Source organism: Hemitrygon akajei, chromosome 7 (genome assembly GCF_048418815.1).
Source record: "Hemitrygon akajei chromosome 7, sHemAka1.3, whole genome shotgun sequence".
Taxonomy (NCBI): Eukaryota; Metazoa; Chordata; class Chondrichthyes; order Myliobatiformes; family Dasyatidae; genus Hemitrygon; species Hemitrygon akajei.
Window position 1 is genome coordinate 60,904,451 of NC_133130.1, and position 20,277 is coordinate 60,924,727.

Sequence of the window (20,277 nt, forward strand, 5' to 3'; positions counted from 1 at the left end):
CACCTTAGCTCTGTCATATTTCCTTTTTTTTAATGCTATGCAATCTCTGACTTCCTTTGTCAACCACTGTGGCCCCTTTCCCCCCTTTGAATCCTTCCTTCTCTGGGGGATGAACTGATTTTGCACCTTGTGCATTATTCCCAAGAATACCTGCCATTGCTGTTCCACTGTCTTTTCTGCTAGGCTATCCATCCAGTCAACTTTGGCCAGCTCCTCCCTCATGGCTCCATAGTTTCCCCTGTTCTTCTGCAACACTGACACCTCCGAGCTGCCCTTATCCTTCTCAAATTGCAGATAAAAGCTTATCATATTGTGATCACTACCTCCTAATGGCTCCTTTACTGTGAGATCGCTTATCAAATCCTGTTCATTACATAACATTAAATCCAGAATAGTCTTGTCCCTGGTCGGCTCTCGTACAAGTTGTTCTAAGAATGCATCCTGTAGGCACTCTACAAACTCCCTATCCTGTGGTCCAGCACCAACCTGATTCTCCCAGTTCACCTGCATGTTGAAATCCCCCATAACTACTGCGACATTACCTTTGCCACATGCCAATGTTAACTCCCTATTCAACTTGCACCCAATATCCATGCTACTGTTTGGTGGCCTGTAGACAACACCCATTTGGGTCCTTTTGCCCTTACTGTTCCTCAGTTCTATCCACACAGACTCTACTTCTCCTGACCCTATGTCCCCCCTTGCAAAGGACTGAATCTCATTCCTCACCAACAGGACCACCCCACCCCCTCTGCCCACATTTCTGTCCCTACGATAGCACGCCGACTCATCATTGTTGCTCATGAGACCAACCACTGTAGTATCATCCGCGAAATGGATTATGCGGTTTGAGCGGAATCTGGCAGTACGGTTGTGATTCGGCAGCGTGAACAGCAGCAGACTGAGCACACAGCCCTGGGGTGCACCAGTGCTCAGTGTGATGGAGCTTGAGATGTTGCTGCCAACTCAGACCCACTAGGGACTTTCCGTCAGGAATTCCAAGATCCAGTGACAGAGAGGAGTGATGAGTTCCATCAAAAACAATCTACCCACCAGCCTCTGAGGGATGATGGTATTAAATGCTGAGCTGAAGTTGATGAACAACATCCTGGTGTATGAGGCATCATTGTCTAGGTGGGACAGGATGGAGTGGAGAGCTAAGGCTATGGCATAATCAGTGGACCGGTTTGAGCTTTAGGTGAACTGGAAAGGGCCCACTGTAGCTGAAAGGTGGGATTTTATAAGATCCATTACCAGCTGCTCAAAGCATTTCATGTTTGTTCAGGTCAGACCACCAGGCAGTAATTGTTTAGACCAGTTATCATCGCTCTCTTGGGCACTGGAATGATGTTGGCTGCCATGAAGCCAGGAGGGACAGTGGACTGTTGCAAAGAGATATTAAAGATGTCCATTAAGACCCCTGTTAGCTGTAGCGCATAATCCCTCAGCACTTGAGCAGGTACATTGTCTGCCCCCACAGCTTTGCATTGGTTTACCATGCTAGGATCCTCCTCACCTTGGCTGTGGCCAGACAGGGAACCTATTCCTCAGCGGAAGAAGGGGTCTTTCCTCGATGACACAGCATTCATTGCTTTAAATCCTGCATAGAAGGCATTCAGCCTGTCAGGGAGGCGTCACTGTTGTTACTGTGCAGGGTGGGCTTGTAATTTGTATGGTGTTTGTATACTGTGCCTTGCCACCTGTGCTGTACGTCCTTGGTGTCACAAAGTTGTCTGTGAATTTTCTGTGAATACTTTGGCTTTGCCTTCCTGATGGCACAGGAGAGCACAGATCTTGCTGACCTTAGAGTCATCTATTCTCCAATCTGAAGGCAGCATCCCAACCCCTGAGCACTACACGAACCTCTGCAGTCAGCCATGGTTTCTGGTTTGTTCTGGTAGTCCAGTGTTTAATCACGTCCTCAATGCTAAGTTCTTCTGGCATTTTTTGTGTGTAACTCGTCTACCAGTATTTCTGATTTAAGTTATCATAAAACTTACCTTGAAACTGCTGTTGGAAGAGCATTCAAGAATATTTGGAGATGTCAGTGGATTGGTGGACCAGCAGGAGCTTTTTTGAAACCAATTATTGAAACTGGAACTACTTAATTTCAGACGAGAGTCTGGATCTTCAGTAAGTAAACCTGCAGAATTTGGGAGTTAAAATTAGCACCATTCTAATGTTTTATCAAAGCTTTCATATTAAAAGCTGTTCTTTGGTCTTTGGTCTATGTTTATAAATAAGTGATAAATAAACTAAGAGTTAGAACGTAAAACATAGAAATCTACAACACATTATAAGCCCTTCAGCCCACAATGTTGTGCCGACTATGTAACCTACTCTAGAAACTACCTTGAATTTCCCTGCTGCATAGCCGACTATTTTTCTAAGCTCCATGTACCTATCTAAGACTCCGTTGTATCCACCACTACCACTGTCACCGGCAATGCATTCCATGCATCTACCACTCTCTGTGTGAAAAACTTACCTCTGACATCCTCCTTGTACCTACTTCCAAATCACCTTAAAACTATGCCCCCTCATGTTAGCCATTTCAGCCCTGGGAGTGAAAATGCAATAATCTGTTATCTGGCTATTCAGAAATCCCAATGGTGTGACATCTGGCTCAACAGGTGAGGTTTTCCACATTCTCTTTAAACTTACAGAAGCTTGTTTCCTTTGCTCCCTTTAAACCCACCAGAGCCCCATCTCCTCTGCTTTATCTAAATGTCTGTTTTCCATGATCCCATTAAACTCATTAGGGGCCTGTTTCTCATATTCTCTTTAAATTTATTGCTTCACTGGAAAATATATCATAATATCATGTAACATCTTAATATTGACTGGTTATTAATAGGAATAACATATAATAGTTTGAAAAGTCAGCCAGTTGAGCATCACCAAAGCACCAATCTTGCTGGGTTATTGGAGTCTTATTCTAATTATTAGCAACCTTGAGTGACAATTTATTTGCCCTGAGTAGTAACATTTCACAGAAACATTACCTTGTATGAGTTCCTTAGCTTCTTGTGAGACACTGTTCCAGGTTTCTCCTGTCAGCGTAAATTGCCTTGTGATTTCATCACTACTTAATGTGGCTGCACTCTGTTTACTTAGGAATGGAATCTGTCCCGATAACATTGTATACTAGAATACAACAAAATATATATAAAGAAGAATATTTCATATACTGGGAGGTACACTGAAGGAAATCTAAGCGATCTAGGTTGAAGGATTAATATTACATACAGCATTTTAACAGATGCCTCTGAATCAAATCTAGGTTATTTTTGACTCTAGCTACCATCAAGCAAGTTTTGCTAATATAAAAAAAACTGTTGCTGGAGGAACTCAATTGATTAAGCTGTCTCTGTGGAGGCAAAGGACAAGTCAGTCTATTGTGCTGAGATCCTACACCAGTTTTGCTAATAACTGATCTGACTACAATACAATTTGAATTAGTATATCTGACACTTTCTTTTCCTGCCCGTAAGCATTCTAGCAACAAAATTAATTAATGCAAATTAGAAAATGTTGTTATAATAATCAAAGCTCCATTTATCCAAGTTGTTGTAGACTAATTTTTAGGAACAGGTCAACACTTACATCACCTATATCTTACTTGTCGGTGGGATTCTACGTAATTAGCCTTCCATGCACTGCTTCAGCATTACTCTGACTTTCATTGAATTAGATATCCTCTACTATTTTATCCAAAATGTGCTTATTGTTTTTTTAATGAGTTGATGATCACTGACCATTTATATGGAGCTGCCTTGTTGAGGTGAGCATGGAAATTTGGAGTGGGGCAGTTGAAGGAAAGAATTTAAGAAGAACATTTAAATATATATTTGGACAGATACTGTACATGGATAAGAAATGTTTAGAAAGATATGGGCCATATGGCATCGTGGTCAGCATGGAAGGGCCTGTATCTGTGTGTATCACTCTATGACTTTGCCTTCGTTGTTTTGTTCATGGATTTTATTAGTCAGTTATAACTCTGGCTACTGAAATTTGCAGTAGTAAGTCCATGAGGAAGGCTGCCAATGGCACACTGCTGATGCCAGGTATGCAACATTTAGGATCCACTTGAGTTTCTGGGTCACTTTTTGTCTAGCTAACCATGTATCTGTCAGATTATTGTAAAAACTCAAGCAGTTCCCTCATGTTCTTTTGGAAAGAACGTTCGTGTGCTTACTCACTGCTGCCTAATTTGACTCCAGATCACATTCACATGGTCTCTGTCCTATCTTCTGTAGTTATCTGGCAAGTCTTAACTCTTTGTAGGGCAAATTAAAAAAATCAAATCCTGAGAATTAGTGTAAAAAAAGCACAGTCAATAGAGAGTGATTTATGGTGGGAAATCAATAAAAATATCTGGAAAATATTTAGAATCAGAATCAAGTTCATTATCACCATCATGTGACGTGAAATTTGTTAACTTAGCAATGGCAGTTCAGTTTATATACTAGGATGAAGTGTTATGTATAACCCCTGGACCAACCCCTTCAAAAGTTCTCTGCAATGAATCAGTTAACTGGCAATAAAGTTAATGGAATGAATTGCTTAATCCCATGCTACTTGATGGAAGGCATGCATAAAATCAGAGCATCAGTTGGAGATATGGGCACAATATTCAAATACTGCTTCATATTTTTCATTGTTGTCCATTTAATCACTGCTTTCCATTGGTGAACTTACCTACTTATCAGCTGGAAACAAAATATAAACAAAAATTTTTAAAAAAGAATACATTGCTTCATTTGCACTTTGCCGATTATAAACTTGCCATCATGTATGAAGTTTATATAATAAAATATGTTATGCTCTGCTAAACTAATTTCTGTTTGTTGGTGTAACAAATGGGGGAAGTGCACATTTGCTTAACAAGTAAACAATTAGCTAGAAACTGTTCATGTTGTACTTCATAAGTTTGTGATTAAAATTGACAAATACACTATTCTTCTGCAAAAACATAGATTTGTATTAATTCTTAAAATGGAATTATACCTGGCATAATGAAATGAGAATTTCCAAAAAAAGAGAACATTGAATTTATGTTGTACTCAGAGAGATAAAGTCTAAATCTCATATAGTCAAAGAACAATCATTGGATATACAGTGTCTATAAAAAATATTTACCCCTCTTGGAAGTTTTTATATTTTTTCATGTTTTACAACATTGAATCACAGTGGACTAATTTTGGCTTTTTTTGACACTGATCAACAAAAAAACTCTTTCGTGTCAAAGTGAAAAGAGAACTCTACAAAGTGATCTAAATTAATTACAAATATAAAACACTAAATAATTGATTGCATAAGTATTTATCCACTTTAATATGACACACCAAATCATCACTGGTAATGAGAATCCAGTTGAGAATCCAATTGAGAATTTGTGGCTGGACTTAAAAAGGGCTGTTCACACATGATCCCCATGCAATTAGATCGAGCTTGAGCACTTCTGTAAAGAAGGATGGGAAAAATTTGCAGTGTCCAGATGTGCTGAGCTGATAGAGACCTATCCACACAGACTCATGGCTGTAATTGTTGCCAAAGATGCATCTACTACATACTGACTTGAAGGGGGTGAATACTTAAGGAATCAATTATTTTGTGTTTTATATTTGTAATTAATTTAGATCACTTTGTAGAGATCGATTTTTATTTTGACACGAAAGTGTTTTTTTCTGTTGATCAGTGTCAAAAAAGCCAAATTAAATCCACTGTGATTCAATGTTGTAAAACAATAAAACATGAAAATTTCCAAGGGGGTGAATACTTTTTATAGGCACTGTACCATCATACCAATTGTACTGCAGTGTTTAGTTTATACAGATCTTCATTCTGATCCCAGGATGTGCTTCCACGGATGTTGCTCATCCCTCTGATATTCAGCAGTTGTTTTTATGACATAATTTGTTGCTGCTTTGTAAACTTACAAGTATTACTCCTAGGCTCCATAGGTCGCAAGACTCATCGTATCCATTTTGCTTGAGAACCTCAGGAGCTGCATATTGTAAAGTGAAGCACGGTGTCCTCAGTGGCTGGTTATCACAAGGCTTAACTTTTGCAAACCCAAAATCTACAATCTTGATCGGTGAGTCAACACTTTTATCAGCAAACAAAATATTCTGTTCACAGAAGAAAAATATTAATACATTAATATTTTAAAAATATGAAAATAGTGGTATAATAACAAATGAATTGAATTTATTTCTTAAATCTTTCACATAAATGAGGAGTAAAAATCTTTATGTTACATCTCTGTCTAAATGTACAATGTGCAATCATAGTAATTTATAATAATTTTTAATAAATAGAACAGTCAATGTAACATACAGTACACTCAGATCAGCGCGAGTTAATCAGTCTGATGGCCTGGTGAAAGAAGCTGTCCCAGAGCCTGTTGGTCTTGACTTTTTAGCTGCAGTATTATTTCCCGAATGGTAGCAACTGGAATAGATTGTGGTTGGGGTGACTTGGGTCCCCAATGGTCCTACGTGCCTTTTTTGCACACCTGTCCTTGTAAATGTCCTGAATCATGGGAAGTTCACAACAACAGATGCACTGGGCTGTCCGCACCACTCTCTGCAGAGTCCTTCTTAAATAAACTTTTAATTAAAATTCTGAAGCATATCTGATACCAACTAATATGGATTCATTTGGCCAATCTGTTATGAATTTTAGTTTCCTTACATTACAATCAAAATGTATTCAAAATATAATCAAAATAAATTAAACACTGTATGCAATCATATCATACCACAGAATCAAATTTAATATCACCAGCATATATCGTGAAATTTGTTGACTTTACACAGCAGTACAATGAAATACATGATAAATAGACATAGAGAAAAAACTGAATTACAGTATATATATATATATAAACACGTCTATTAAACTGTTAAGTTAAAATAAGTAGTGCTAGTTTAAAAAAATATTTTGAAATATACAGAACAAATTGAAATAAAACAGCTGAATCGTTCAATAATTTAGATTTGGATGACAATCTAAGTGGGTTAATTAGTATGTTTTGGAAATGACATAAGAGTTAACAGAGTTGTGGATAGTATGGAATGTTGCCAAAACAAACAGCAGGATATAGATGAGTAGGAAATATAGCCAGAGAAACTGCAGCTGCTGTTTAATATGACTAAGAGTGAGGTGCTACACTTTGGGAGATCAAATGTAAGAGGAAAGTACTCAATAAATGGCAGGATCCTCAGAAGCACTGATGTACAGAGGGGTTTTATAGTGTAAATCATAGCTCCCTGGAAGTGGCAACACTGGCAGATAGATGAAATAAGAAGATGCTTGGTTCAGAAGATGGCCTGCTCCAGCACTACAGAGTAGCATACTTTATGTCCTATATTGCAGTAAAAACTATATAATATACTAAACACAGCTTAATCAATTTTGCATGTAAATTCACCAAAACTTATTTGGTTTTGTATTGTTGCATTAGAAATGACTCCTAAATCTTGCTTCCCTTCTTAATTGCCTTTCTAGCCCATTTTGCTACATTAATACTTCAATCCAAGAATTTCATAAAATTATAAGACCATAACACTGTAAGATATAGGAGCAGAATTAGGTCATTGGGCCCATTGAGTCTGCTCTGCCATTCAATTATGGCTGATCCTTTTTTTACCCACTTCAACCCCATTTTCCCAGCCTTCTCCCCGTAACTTTTGATGCTATGTCCAATCAAGAAGCTATCAACCTCTGCCTTAAATACACACAGTGACTTCCACAGCTGCCTGTAGTAACAAATTCAGCACCATCTGGCTAAAGAAAGTTTTCCGCATCTCTGTTTTGTATGGATGCCCCTCTACCCTGAGGCTGTGCCCTCTCGTCCTAGACTCTCCCACCACGAGAAACATCCTTTCCACATCTACTCTGTCTAGGCCTTTCAACATTCAAAAGGTTTCAATGAAATCCCCCCTCATCCTTCTGAATTCCAGTGAGTACGGACCCAAAACCATCAAACGTTCCTTGTATGATAACCCTTTCATTCCTGGAATCATCCTTGTGAACTGCCTCTGGACCAGCACATTTTTTCTTAGATGAGGAGCCCAAAACTGTTCAAAATACTCAAGGTGAGTCCTGATCAGTGCTTCAGCATCACATCGCTGCTCTTATAGTCTAGACCTCTTGAAATAAATGCTAAAATTGCACTTCCCTTCCTCACTTGCTCTTCCTGCAAGTTAACCTTTAGGGTGTTCTGCACAAGGGCTCCCAAGTCCCTTTGCATCTCATTTCTTTGGATTTTCTCCCCATTTAGAAAATAGTCTGCTCATTTATTTCTACTGCGAAGTGCATGACCATGCATTTTCCAACATTGTATTTATTTGCCACTTTCTTGCCCATTCTCCTAATCTGTCTCAGTCCTTCTGCAGCCTTCCTGTTTCCTCAACACTACCTGCCCCTCAACCAATGTTCATATTATCTACAAACTTGGCAACAAAGTCACCTATTCCATTATCTAAATCATTGATGTACAGCATAAAAAGAAGTAGACCCAACATCAACCCCTGTGGAACATGACTAGTCACTGGCAGTCAACAAGGTGTTGCTCCTCTATGCCATTTTACAAGGACTTTACTGTGAAAAGCAAACTTGTTTAGAAAATGTTACCTATAAGTACAAGTAAATTATGATATATTTTATTTGGTGAAAGCCCTCCATTGATGGCATTATTCCACTCACGGGAATCAGCATCTCTAAACTTCTGCACATAGCTTTCAATTCCTTCAATCATTTATAAATCAATTAATTTTTCTGAGCAGTATCAAAAGGCAAAATAAAACATGAATTGATACTAGTTTCCAAAATTACAATTAGGCAACAGAATTACTTGAGATTTTTTCAAGACTAGACATATACCTCTGGTTTTAAATCTCTGTGCACAATTCCACAATGATGCATAAAACGAACTGCAGACACAAGCATGCTCATTATTCTGCTGGCTTCAGATTCACTAAAGTGCTTTCCCTTTTTAATGCATTCCAATAGCTCACCTCCTTTCAATAACTCCGTTACCAAGTATGTGTGCAACTGGGGGAAGAGCAAAGCTAAATTGTTATAAAGTCAGTGATCAAAAATTAATTCATATTATATAGCAAACATAAAGATTTCAGATTTAATGTTTTACTTCTTTTATCACTATAGAGTATTCAAACATAGAATTTGCAAAATCAGAAAGTTGATAAGAATTTGTATCATTTCATATGGAGAACTTTAAATTTTCATATCAATATGATTAACTGAATACAACAGAAGAACTAATGACCACTACTGAGGACTAAGGCAATGGTAGCTGGCCAATTCACATATAATTGGCAATATTTACTTGGACCATAAGACCATGATAGAGGAGCAGAAATACGCCATTCAGACACCGACTCTGCCATTCAGTCATCACTGATTTTTTTTCAAATGTATTCTCAGGCCTCCCTGTAACCCTTGACCCCATGAGACCATGAAAGCAGAATTAGGCCATTTGGCCTACTGGGCCTGCTCTATCAGTTGATCATGGCTGATTTATTTTCTCTCTCAACCCCATTCTTCTGCCTTTCCCCTATAACCCTTCACATCCTTACTAATTATATAACTTACAACCTCCATTTTAAATATACCTATTGACTTGGTCATCACAGCCATCTCTGGCAATGAAGTCCACAAAGTCACCACTCTCTAGATAAAGAAATCCCTCCTTATCTCAGTTCTAAAATTATATTTTTCAGCTCTGAGGCAGTGTCCTCGTGTCCTGGGCTCTCTCACTATAGGAAACATCCTCTGTACATCCACTCTACCTAGACCTTTCAATATTCAGTAGATTTCAATGAGATGCCCCCTCATTCTTCTAAACTCCAGTAAGTACATGCCCAGAGCTATCAAACACTCCTCATATGTTAACTCTTTCATTCCCAGGCATTCTCATAAATCTCCTCTGAACCCTTTCCAATGCCAGTACATTCTTCCTCAGATTTGTGCCAAAATGCTCACATCTTCCAAATGTGGTCTGACCAAAACTTTATAAACCCTCAGGAGTACATACTTGCTTTTATATTCTAGTCCTCTTGAAATAAATGCTAACATTGCATTTGCCTTCTTTACTACTGACTTCTCCCTTAAGACTGACTTCTTCCCTTAATTTTAAAAAAAGAATTTCATTAGAAATTTCTGGTTTGCAAATTAGATTTTCCTGTGTAAATCAAGAGATTTTTTATCACAATCATACTTTTAAACAGGTCAATGCATTGTTTCTTGGAATTACTATCACTAGAAGTAATCATGATATTATAATAGTCCTGAAATTTGAAAGGAAATGAATTGTCAAGGGGAACAATACCAAACCAAAAAGAGCATAAAACAATTCAAAATCTTTAAATATAGTTTAAGTTTTTAAATATTCAGTAAAATATGTTAATTGTTGGATTTTGGGGTCTTTAGATTCATTGAGGTTTTAGATTTACTTGTAGCGGTTCTGCTTTACTATACCTGGTCGTGGTAAACTTCATACAGCTTAACAATGTTGGGATGAGCCCCCAGGTGCTTCAATGCTGCAATCTCTCTTTGTGTGCAGAGTTCCATTCTGAATGAAATGTGGAAAGTTAGGATTCATATTTTACAACTGGATGGAAAAAAAACCAGAAAAGACAAATAGCAGTATCACCAGAGAATGATGAATCACAATTGCATTATGAAAAAGCTGTGATTCATTTACCACAAAACATTTTGAAAAGCTATTGTGAGCTCTAAAGTACTGAGCAAACATGTTACCCTTGAATATTAATCCACAACTGCAAAAACATAGCAAAATTTGTGCTACTAAATTCTTGGTACGTTGTCCTTGTGACTTTTACTCCTTTATGATTTTCTCAACTGCTCTTCTTTACTAAAGGTATAGAATCCGTGTCACTTGCTATACAGTTCTCCTTTCCACACATGCTCATCATGGAACACTATAGGTCCCATTCTGATCTGTTACTCTTCCTAGACCCACTGACCTTCTCCTGGACAGTTGCCCTCCATACCACTCCCATTCATGCCCTTATCTAAACTCCTAAATGTTGCAATCAAACCTGCATCTAACTCTTCGCTGGAAGTTCATTCCACACTTGTACCACCCTCTGAGTGAAGAGGTTTCCCCTCAGGTTCCCCTTGAAATTTTCACCTTTCATCCTTAGCTTATGATGTCTGGTTTTAGTCTCACCCAACCTCAGATGAAAATGCCTGCTTACACTTACCCTATCTATATGCCTCATAATTTGTTTATCTCTATCAAATCTCCCCTCATTCTCCTACACTCCAGGGAAAAAGTACTAACTTATTCAACTGTTCCCTACAACCCAGGTCCCCAAGTCCCAGCAAAATTATTGTAAACTTTCTCTGCACTCTTTCAATCTTATGGTTATCTTTCCTGTAGGTAGGTGACCAGAACAGCACCCATTTTGCCAAATTTGGCCTCACCATCTCAACATAAGATTCCAACTCCTGTACTCAATACTTTAATTTATGATGACCAATGTACCAACAACACCCATTACAACCCTATCAACCTGTGACACCACTTTCAAGGAATTATGAATCTGTATTCCCAGATCCTTCTGTTCTACCACACTTCTCAGTATCCTGTTGTTCACTGTGTAAGTCCAACCTGGTTAGTCCCCCAAAACTGGAATATCTCACACTTGGCTGCATTAAATTCCATCTACCATTTTTCTGCCCAATTTCCAGCTAGTTCAGATCCTATTTTAGGCTTTGACAGCCTTCCTCACTATCTCCTACGTCCCCATTCTTGGTGTCATCTGCAAATTTCCTGATCCAGTTTACCATATTACTATCCAGACTGTTGATAACAATAGAACATAGAACGATACAGCACAGTACAGGCCCTTCGGCCCACAATGTTGTGCCGACCCTTAAACCCTGCTTCCCATATAACCCCCCACCTTAAATTCCTCCATATACCTGTCTAGTAGTCTCTTAAATTTCACTAGTGTATCTGCCTCCACTACTGACTCAGGCAGTGCATTCCACATACCAACCACTCTCTGAGTAAAAAACCTTCCTCTAATATCCCCCTTAAACCTTCCACCCCTTACCTTAAAGCCATGTCCTCTTGTATTGAGCAGTGGTGCCCTGGGGAAGAGGTGCTGGCTGTCCACTCTATCTATTCCTCTTAATATCTTGTATACCTCTATCATGGTTCCTCTCATCCTCCTTCTCTCCAGAGAGTAAAGCCCTAACTCCCTTAATCTCTGATCATAATGCATACTCTCTAAACCAGGCAGCATCCTGGTAGATCTCCTCTGTACCCTTTCCAATGCTTCCACTTCCTCCTATAGTGAGGCGACCAGAACTGGACACAGTACTCCAAGTGTGGCCTAACCTGAGTTTTATAGAGCTGCATCATTACCCAACGACTCTTAAACTCTATCCCTCGACTTATGAAGCTAACATTCCATAAGCTTTCTTAACTACCCTATCTACCTGTGAGGCAACTTTCAGGGATCTGTGGACATGTACCCCCAGATCCCTCTGCTCCTCCACACTTCCAAGTATCCTGCCATTTACTTCATACTCTGCCTTGGAGTTTGTCCTTCCAAAGTGTTCCACCTCACACTTCTCTGGGTTGAAGTCCATCTGCCACTTCTCAGCCCACTTCTACATCCTATCAGTGTCTCTCTGCAATCTTTGACAATCCTCAACACTATCCACAACACCACCAACCTTTGTGTCGTCTGCAAACTTGCCAACCCACCCTTCTACCCCCTCATCCCACATGACAAACAACGATGGGCCCAGCACCAATCCCTGCTGTCACACACCTGCAGTCAGAGAGGTAACCATCTACTCTCATACTCTGGTTTCTCCCACAAAGCCAATTTTGAATCCAATTTACTGTCTCATCCGGAATACTAGGTAACTGAACCTTTCTGCCCATACCTTTTGTGTACCTCATTCTTCTTAACCAGGGCCTCAATATTCCTCAAAAACCAAGGCTCCCTAAACCTGTTAGTCTTGCCTTTTATCCTACCAGGAACATACAGGCATTAGTAATGATCTTTCAACAATCACTAGAATCTGGAATGCTTCCAGAAGATCACTCCACTCTTCAAAAAGGGAGAGAGGCAGAAGAAAGGTAACTATTAGGCAGTTAATCTGACCTCAGTGGTAGGGAAGATGTTGGAATAAATTATTAAAGATGAGGTCTCAGGGTACTTGGAGGCAGTGATAAAATAGGCCTTAAACAGCATGGTTTCTTTAAGGGAAAAATTTGCCTAACAAATCTGTTGGGATGCTTTGAAGGAATATCAAACAGGATAGACAAAGAAGAATCAGCTGATGTTGTGTACTTGGATTTTCAGAAGGCCTTTGACGAGGTTCCACACATGAGGCTGCTTAACTACCTACAAGCCCATGGTATTACAGGAAAGATTCTAGCGTGGATAAAGCAGCAGCTGATTGGCAGGAGTCAAAGAGTGGAAATAAAGGTAGCCTTTTCCGGTTGGCTGCCATTGACTAGTGGTGTTCCATAAGGGTCTATGCTGGCACCAGTTCTTTTTACATTATATGTCAATGACTTGGATGATGGAATTGGTGGCTTTGTTTGCAGATGATATGAAGATAGATGGAGGGGCAGGTAGTTTGAAAAAGTAGAGAGGCTATAGAAGGACTCAGACAGATTAGGAGAATGGGCAAAGAAATGGCAGATGGAATACAGGTTGGGGAAGTGTATGGTCATGCACTTTGGTAGAAGAAATAAATGGGTTGATTATTTTCTAAGTGGAGAGAAGATACAAAAAACTGAGGTGCAAAAGGACTTGGGAATCCTTGTGCAGGAATATCTAAAGGTTAATCTGCAAGCTGAGTCTGTGGTGAGAAAGGCAAATGCAATGTTAGTATTCATTTTACGAGGACTAGAATATGAAAACAAGGATTAATGTTGAGACTCTATAAAGCATTAATGAGGCCTTAGAGTATGGTGAGCAGTTATCTTATCTTAGAGAGAATGTGTTGAAACAGGAGAGGGTTCAAAGGAGGATCACGAAAATTATTCCAGGATTGAATGGCTTGTAATATGAAGAGAGTTTGATGACTCTGGGCCTGTATTCACTAGAATTCAGAAGAATGAGGGGTGACTTCATTGAAACCTATTAAATGGTGAAAGGCCTCGATAAAGTGGATGAAGTGATGATAAAGTGGAGGATATTTCCTATGGTGGGATTGTCTAAGACCGGAGGACACAGCCTCAGAATACAGGGGCATCCTTTTAGAACAGAGAGAAGGAGGAATTCACTTAGCCAGAGAATGGTGAATCTGTGGAATTCTTTGCCAAAAGCTGTTGTGCAGGCTAAGTCTTTAATGATATTTAAGGCAGAGATCAATTCTTGATTGGTCAGGGCGTGAAGGGATATGAGGAGAAGGCAGGAGATTGGGGCTGAGTGGAAAATTGGATCAGCCATGATGAAATGGCGGAGCAGACTCGATGAGCCAAATGGCCGAATTCTGCTCCTCTATCTTATGGTCTTATGGCCAGTCAGAAAAGGATCCCTTTATACCCACTCTTGGCCTCCTGCCAATCAGCCACTGCTTTTTTCACGCTAGAATCTTTCCTGTAATACCATGGGCTGAAAGCTTGTCAAGCAACCTCATGTATGGCACCTTCTCAAAGCCTTCTGAAAATCCAAGTACACAACATCAACTGATTCTCCTTTGTCTATCCTGCTTGTTACTTCTTCAAAGAATTCCAACAGATTTGTCAGGCAAGATTTTCCCTTGAGTAAACCATGCTGTCTATGACCTTCACTCAACTGTAATACTGATATCTGACTTTAGCTTCTCTTTCTCAAATTTCAAGGTGAATTCGATCATATTATGATTGCTTGCTCTTAAGGGTTCTTTTACCTTAAGGTCTCTAATCAATTCTGTTTCACTGCACAACACCCAATTTAGAATAGTGGGCTCAACCATGAGCTTGCTCTAAAACGCATCTTGTAGGCACTCTAGAAATTCCCCCTCCTGTAATCCAGCACCAACCTGATTTTCCCAATCTACCTGCATATTGAAGTCCCTCATGACTACTGTAACATTTCCCTTTTGGCATGCATTTTCTGTCTCCTGTTGTAACTTGCAGGCCACATCCTTACTATTGTTTGTTCTACCACCTGGTTTTCATCCCCCTGATTAGGGATCAATTCTAGAATTGTCTTTGATTTCTCCCCATATAATGAACAGTGAACCATCAGAGTAGCTTAGACATAGTTTGAAGGAGCACAGAAAAAAGCTAATCAAATCTATGCCAATCTTATTACCCATCTGCACTAATCCTATTTACCTGTATTAGCATCATTCAACAAATTGTTCCATCCCCAAGTCCACCAGGGAAGAAATTGTGCACAATTTCTGATCAGAACTGGCACTTAACTTATTCTTGCCTCTGCTTTGTTAGAAGCTACTCACACTGATTGTATAAATCCTGCCTCAACATTATGATTCTGGTATCTAAACTGGAGCAATAGTGGTCTGATTGATGAAATGTTCTTCCACTTTATTTTACTCATTTTCTCTAAATAAAACATTTTCAAAAAGTTAAATCATATATGAGATCATAATTTTTTTCAAATCAATCATTGATTGTTGTCTGATAAATTATTATGAACAGATTTTCTTTTTTAAATAAAGCTATTAATTAATACCGTCGACTGATGATTTTCACACAGTATTCCTGTCCAGTCCTCTTATGCCGGCATTTCCTACAAACAGAGAAGCTTCCTTCACCAAGTGGTTTTTCTTTCAAATTTATTTCATAGTTTTGGTAAAACATAGAGTCCTACAGAAGCAGAGATTAAAATTCAATTTAATTCATAGTAAAAGGCTTCAGGATGAAACAATGAGCTCTTCACTCAGTAAAGATAGTGATGCTAAAGACAAAATGCTTCTGCAAGTAATTATCCCAGAGTTCTTCACTGTTTTATCAATTCTTTAATACATGTGCCCAATTTGTAATCATTATCAAAATACTGTGAATATTGTGGAACAATTGTAAGCACTCAAACCTTCATCATAGCACTGCATGCAACTGTATTGTCGCCTGGCTTTTCTGGATTCATGTGTAGATCATAGGTGCATGTATTATCCATTACAATGTTCCAATTGAAGAGTATTGAAGGTGCCACAAATGAGTAACCCTGTACAAGAGAAGGAGCAGTAACATGAATATGTTATTGTACTACCTCTACAAACTTAGAAATGCTTTCTTACTTTCAGGACCTTCAGAATGTAAATTCTTGATTTTGTTTCTCTCTATAAGAAGGTACTGGAATGTGTGGTAAATTGTTCTGTAAGCTCTTCCAATATAGTTGTCTGCCCAATGTTATTTCCTGTCAGACTAAATCAAATCATAGGTTTTTTGTGTAATATAAAAATGACAAATTGGTCCTCAAAAGCAAACACTTCCAGACTGCATTAAAGGGCAAGGAATGAGATAACAACTATTTTAATACCTCTGAAATCATGATTAGTTGATAGAACCAGTTATTTTTGGATTGTTGTATCTTCAAGATTAATTTATTTTGCCAAACTAGCTAACAATTTGAACTAAATAGATTGTTGGATAATATAAACAAGAGAATTTAGACCTAAGACAGAATACTGAAAGGCCAGAACCAGCATTATCTTGTATGAATCTCTTCAAGTCCTTACCAAATTCATAATTTAAGGCTGAATGAGATCAACCCAGCAAACTCTGGAGACTCAGATGATCAAATTCATGAACAGAAACTGAAGACCATTGGCAAACATCAGTTACTGGAGTTATTCCACAGTTCATCATTCAGTTTTGTTTTTTTGAGTCCTAAGTATTCCCCTTAAGTACTGATCATTTGCGTGGTGAAAGCATTTCACAATATTGCACTGTCACAAAATCCCAGCTTCCAGCAGAGAAGATCATTGGAACCAGCAAACAGATTTAGAGCCCACTGCTAGTTACAATGAAGTTTCAAGATAATATTCTTAGAAGTCTGGATAAGTTATACCTCATTAGAATACAAATTTCTGGATATTTTAATTATCCATAATGATGCACATGTTTTTTTTGTATAGCAATCAAATATATTTGTGGAAAAACTGCAGTTATAGAGCCACAGAGTCAAGCATCCAGGTGAGGTTTTAAACAATTAAATTAAATTGATAAAGAAGAAAACTTCTCATAGCCAAGCATGCCACTGCCAGAAGAGTTCCTTATTCCTTGTTCCAGTTTCCACTAACACGTCTATTGGCAAAAAAAAACAATGTGTAAAGCACCAGAGACTTACAGAAAAGACCCATTTCATCGAAATAGTACGTCATGTTTCACACTTGAATAACACAGATCTAACTGACAAAAGACATCATTTTTAGGGATCACATCATTGATACAACCTAAAGTTTACTAATGAATAACGGTAAAAATAATTTTTATATCATCTGATCCATCTGATGTTAACTTTAAACTGATGATTATTCTTAATTTCTGCAAGCGTTCATCTTATTTTTCTAATATGCTGTTTTACTTTGAAATACTAAGGAGATATTTATTACACAAAATTAGGATCACTCTGAAATATCTGCAATAGACCTATTTTACTGGAATCCTGAGACATATACAGTAAATTTTTGGGTGGCATGGTAGCGTAGTGGTTAGCACAACACTTTACAGTACCAGCAACCCGGGATCAACTTCCGCCACTACTTGTAGGGAGTTTGTACGTTCTTCCCATAACCGTGTGGGTTTCCTCAGGGTGCTCTTGTTCCCTTCCACAGTCCAAAGACATAACGGTTAATAGGTAAATTGGTCATTGTAAACTGGCACGTGATTAGGTGAGGATTAAATTGGGGGATTGCTGGGCGGCACACTTGAAGTGCAGGAAGGGCCTATTCCATGCTGTATGTCAATAGAAAAACTAAAATAATAATTTTGCTGATGGCTGCCTAAGAGATATAAGCATTGATATAATTTTTCATAATTTAGTTTGTACCGTTTGGCCACAGAATAATAATTTTGTACTTATACCTCATCTTCAGATCTATACACGTTTTGAGTTGACTCCATTTTCACCACCATAGGAGATAAAATAATCACTCCTTGTTAGAAACTCACTTTTTTAATCATTTGGAACAAAGATGAGCAGATAATCATCTAACCAAAATTTCTCATCCAATCAAAATGTGCACACATAGGATATTTGGAAAAAAAGCATACTATACATTGTTGAGTTATAGAGGAATATGGATGTTCTTGTTCATGAAATTCAGGAAGTTAGCAGCACTCCATAAAGTTGTATGGAAGACAATGTTAAAGGAAGTATTAAAAGTCTATTTGCAGCATTGATAGGAGCACACAGAGTACTGTGTACAGTTTCAATCACCTTATTTTAAGAGAAATAAAAAATGTACATATGAATATGAGAAAATTGCAGATGTTGGATATCCAGGCAACACACACAATCACAGCAAGCCAGGCAGCATCTATGGAAAAGAGTGAACAGTCAACATTTCAGGCTGAGACCCTTCATCAGGAATGGAAAAAAAGATGAGAACTGCCTGGCGTGCTAAGTTCCTCCAGCATTTTGGGTGTGTTACACATGAATATGCTCCTTTTCTCTGCTGCCATCGGAATGGAAGCACAGGAGCCTCAAGTCCCTGACACCAGGTTCAGGAACAGTCATTACCCTTCAACCACCAGGCTTTTGAACCAGAGGGGATAACTTCAATACTGAATTGATTCGTGTTCTCAATATTTATCACTTGCTTATTTACTATTTACTATTTTTTTTCCTTTTGTTTTTTTATTTCTACAGTTTGTTGTTTTCTGCACATTGGCTGCTTGACAATCTCCATTGTGTGTGGTTTTTCATCGATTCTACTGTGTTTCTTTCTACTTACTGTGAATGCCCACAAGAAAATGAATCTCAGAGTAGTATACAGTATGGTGACATATGTACTTTGATAATAAATTGACATTGAACTTTGATATAAGTGAACCTGTAGGACTAGGGGACTCAGCTCCTCAAGCCATTCAAGTATACAATAAGATCATGCTGATCTGACTGTAACTTTAACTTCACATTCCAGTCTGTTGTGGTATCCATTTACCACTGGCAAGTCAGGATTCCAGTTACCTTTGCCTTGAAAATAATCAAAGAGTCTGCTTTGCCTACCCTTTGGGGAGAAAGTTCCAAATGGTCACCATCCTCCGAGAGAGAGAATGTTGTCTTCTTTCTGACTTAAATGGAAGACCACTTATTTTAAACAGTTCTGATATTAGAAGAAACATCTCCATTTACACCTGATCAAAACCATTTTGTATATACCATACATGTACATATATATGGATAAACTTCCATATGTGCCAATCAAGTCCTCTATCATTTTGCTAAACATTGAATATAAGCCTAGCCTGACCAACTTTTCCTCATACAAATGACCCACCCATTAGTCCAGTGAATTATCTCTGAATTCCTACTAAACTCATGACATCAGACCAATGCTGTATACCAGATATGAAGCATAACCTTCCTACCTTTGTATTCAATTCTCCCAACAATAAATTATAACCTTCCACTAGTTGTCCTAATTATTTGTTACACCTGCATCCTATCCTTTAACAAATCATGCACAAGGGCATTAAGAGCACTCTGCAATCTCTCACAGTTGAGGTAATATGCATTTTTGTTTTATTTTTTCTACCAAAATGGAAAATTTCTTGTTTTCCCTTATTATAGTCTGTCTATTCACTTAGCACATCTATATTCTTTTGTGGTCTCCATATGTCCTCTTCACAATTTAATTTCCTACCGATCCTTGTGTCAGCAAATTTAGTTTCTATGGAAAAAGATCAAAGACAGTTTACTTGGTGGTTTCTGAGTTGCAGGGACTGATTTACAAGAAAAAAGCTGAGCATGTGAAAATTGAGAAATGACCTTAATGAAACATGAAAGATTCTTGACATGGTGGACAGAGAAGATGGCGAGAGAATATTTTATATTTTGGGAGGACTTAGAACTATGGTGCAAAGTTCCAGCATAAGAGGTCACTTATTTAAAATGGAAATCAGGACAGATGTCTTCTCTCAGATGTTTCATGAATCTTTGGAATTTCCTTTCCCTGAGAGCAGTGAAGATGGAGTCACTAAATATATTCACGGTTGAGACAGACATTTTTGGATAAAAGAGTCATCAAGTGTTTTGTAGATCAGAAAAAAAGGTTGACCTCAAACAA

At 38.3% G+C, this 20,277-nt stretch overlaps 1 protein-coding gene across 3 annotated transcripts in view; it reads right to left on the reverse strand.

The window, feature by feature from the left end:
* Positions 1-20,277, reverse strand: part of LOC140730493 (ribosomal protein S6 kinase alpha-5-like) — a 72,124-nt gene that overhangs the window by 14,890 nt on the left and 36,957 nt on the right. For all 3 annotated transcript variants that reach the window (XM_073051007.1, XM_073051005.1, XM_073051006.1), the window contains 7 exons: positions 16,077-16,208; positions 15,717-15,850; positions 10,513-10,606; positions 8,896-9,066; positions 5,946-6,137; positions 3,006-3,147; positions 2,001-2,143 (listed from right to left, as the gene is read on the reverse strand). In XM_073051007.1, the coding sequence (XP_072907108.1) occupies positions 2,001-2,143; positions 3,006-3,147; positions 5,946-6,137; positions 8,896-9,066; positions 10,513-10,606; positions 15,717-15,850; positions 16,077-16,208 (1,008 nt within the window). The remainder of the gene's footprint in view (positions 1-2,000; positions 2,144-3,005; positions 3,148-5,945; positions 6,138-8,895; positions 9,067-10,512; positions 10,607-15,716; positions 15,851-16,076; positions 16,209-20,277) is intronic.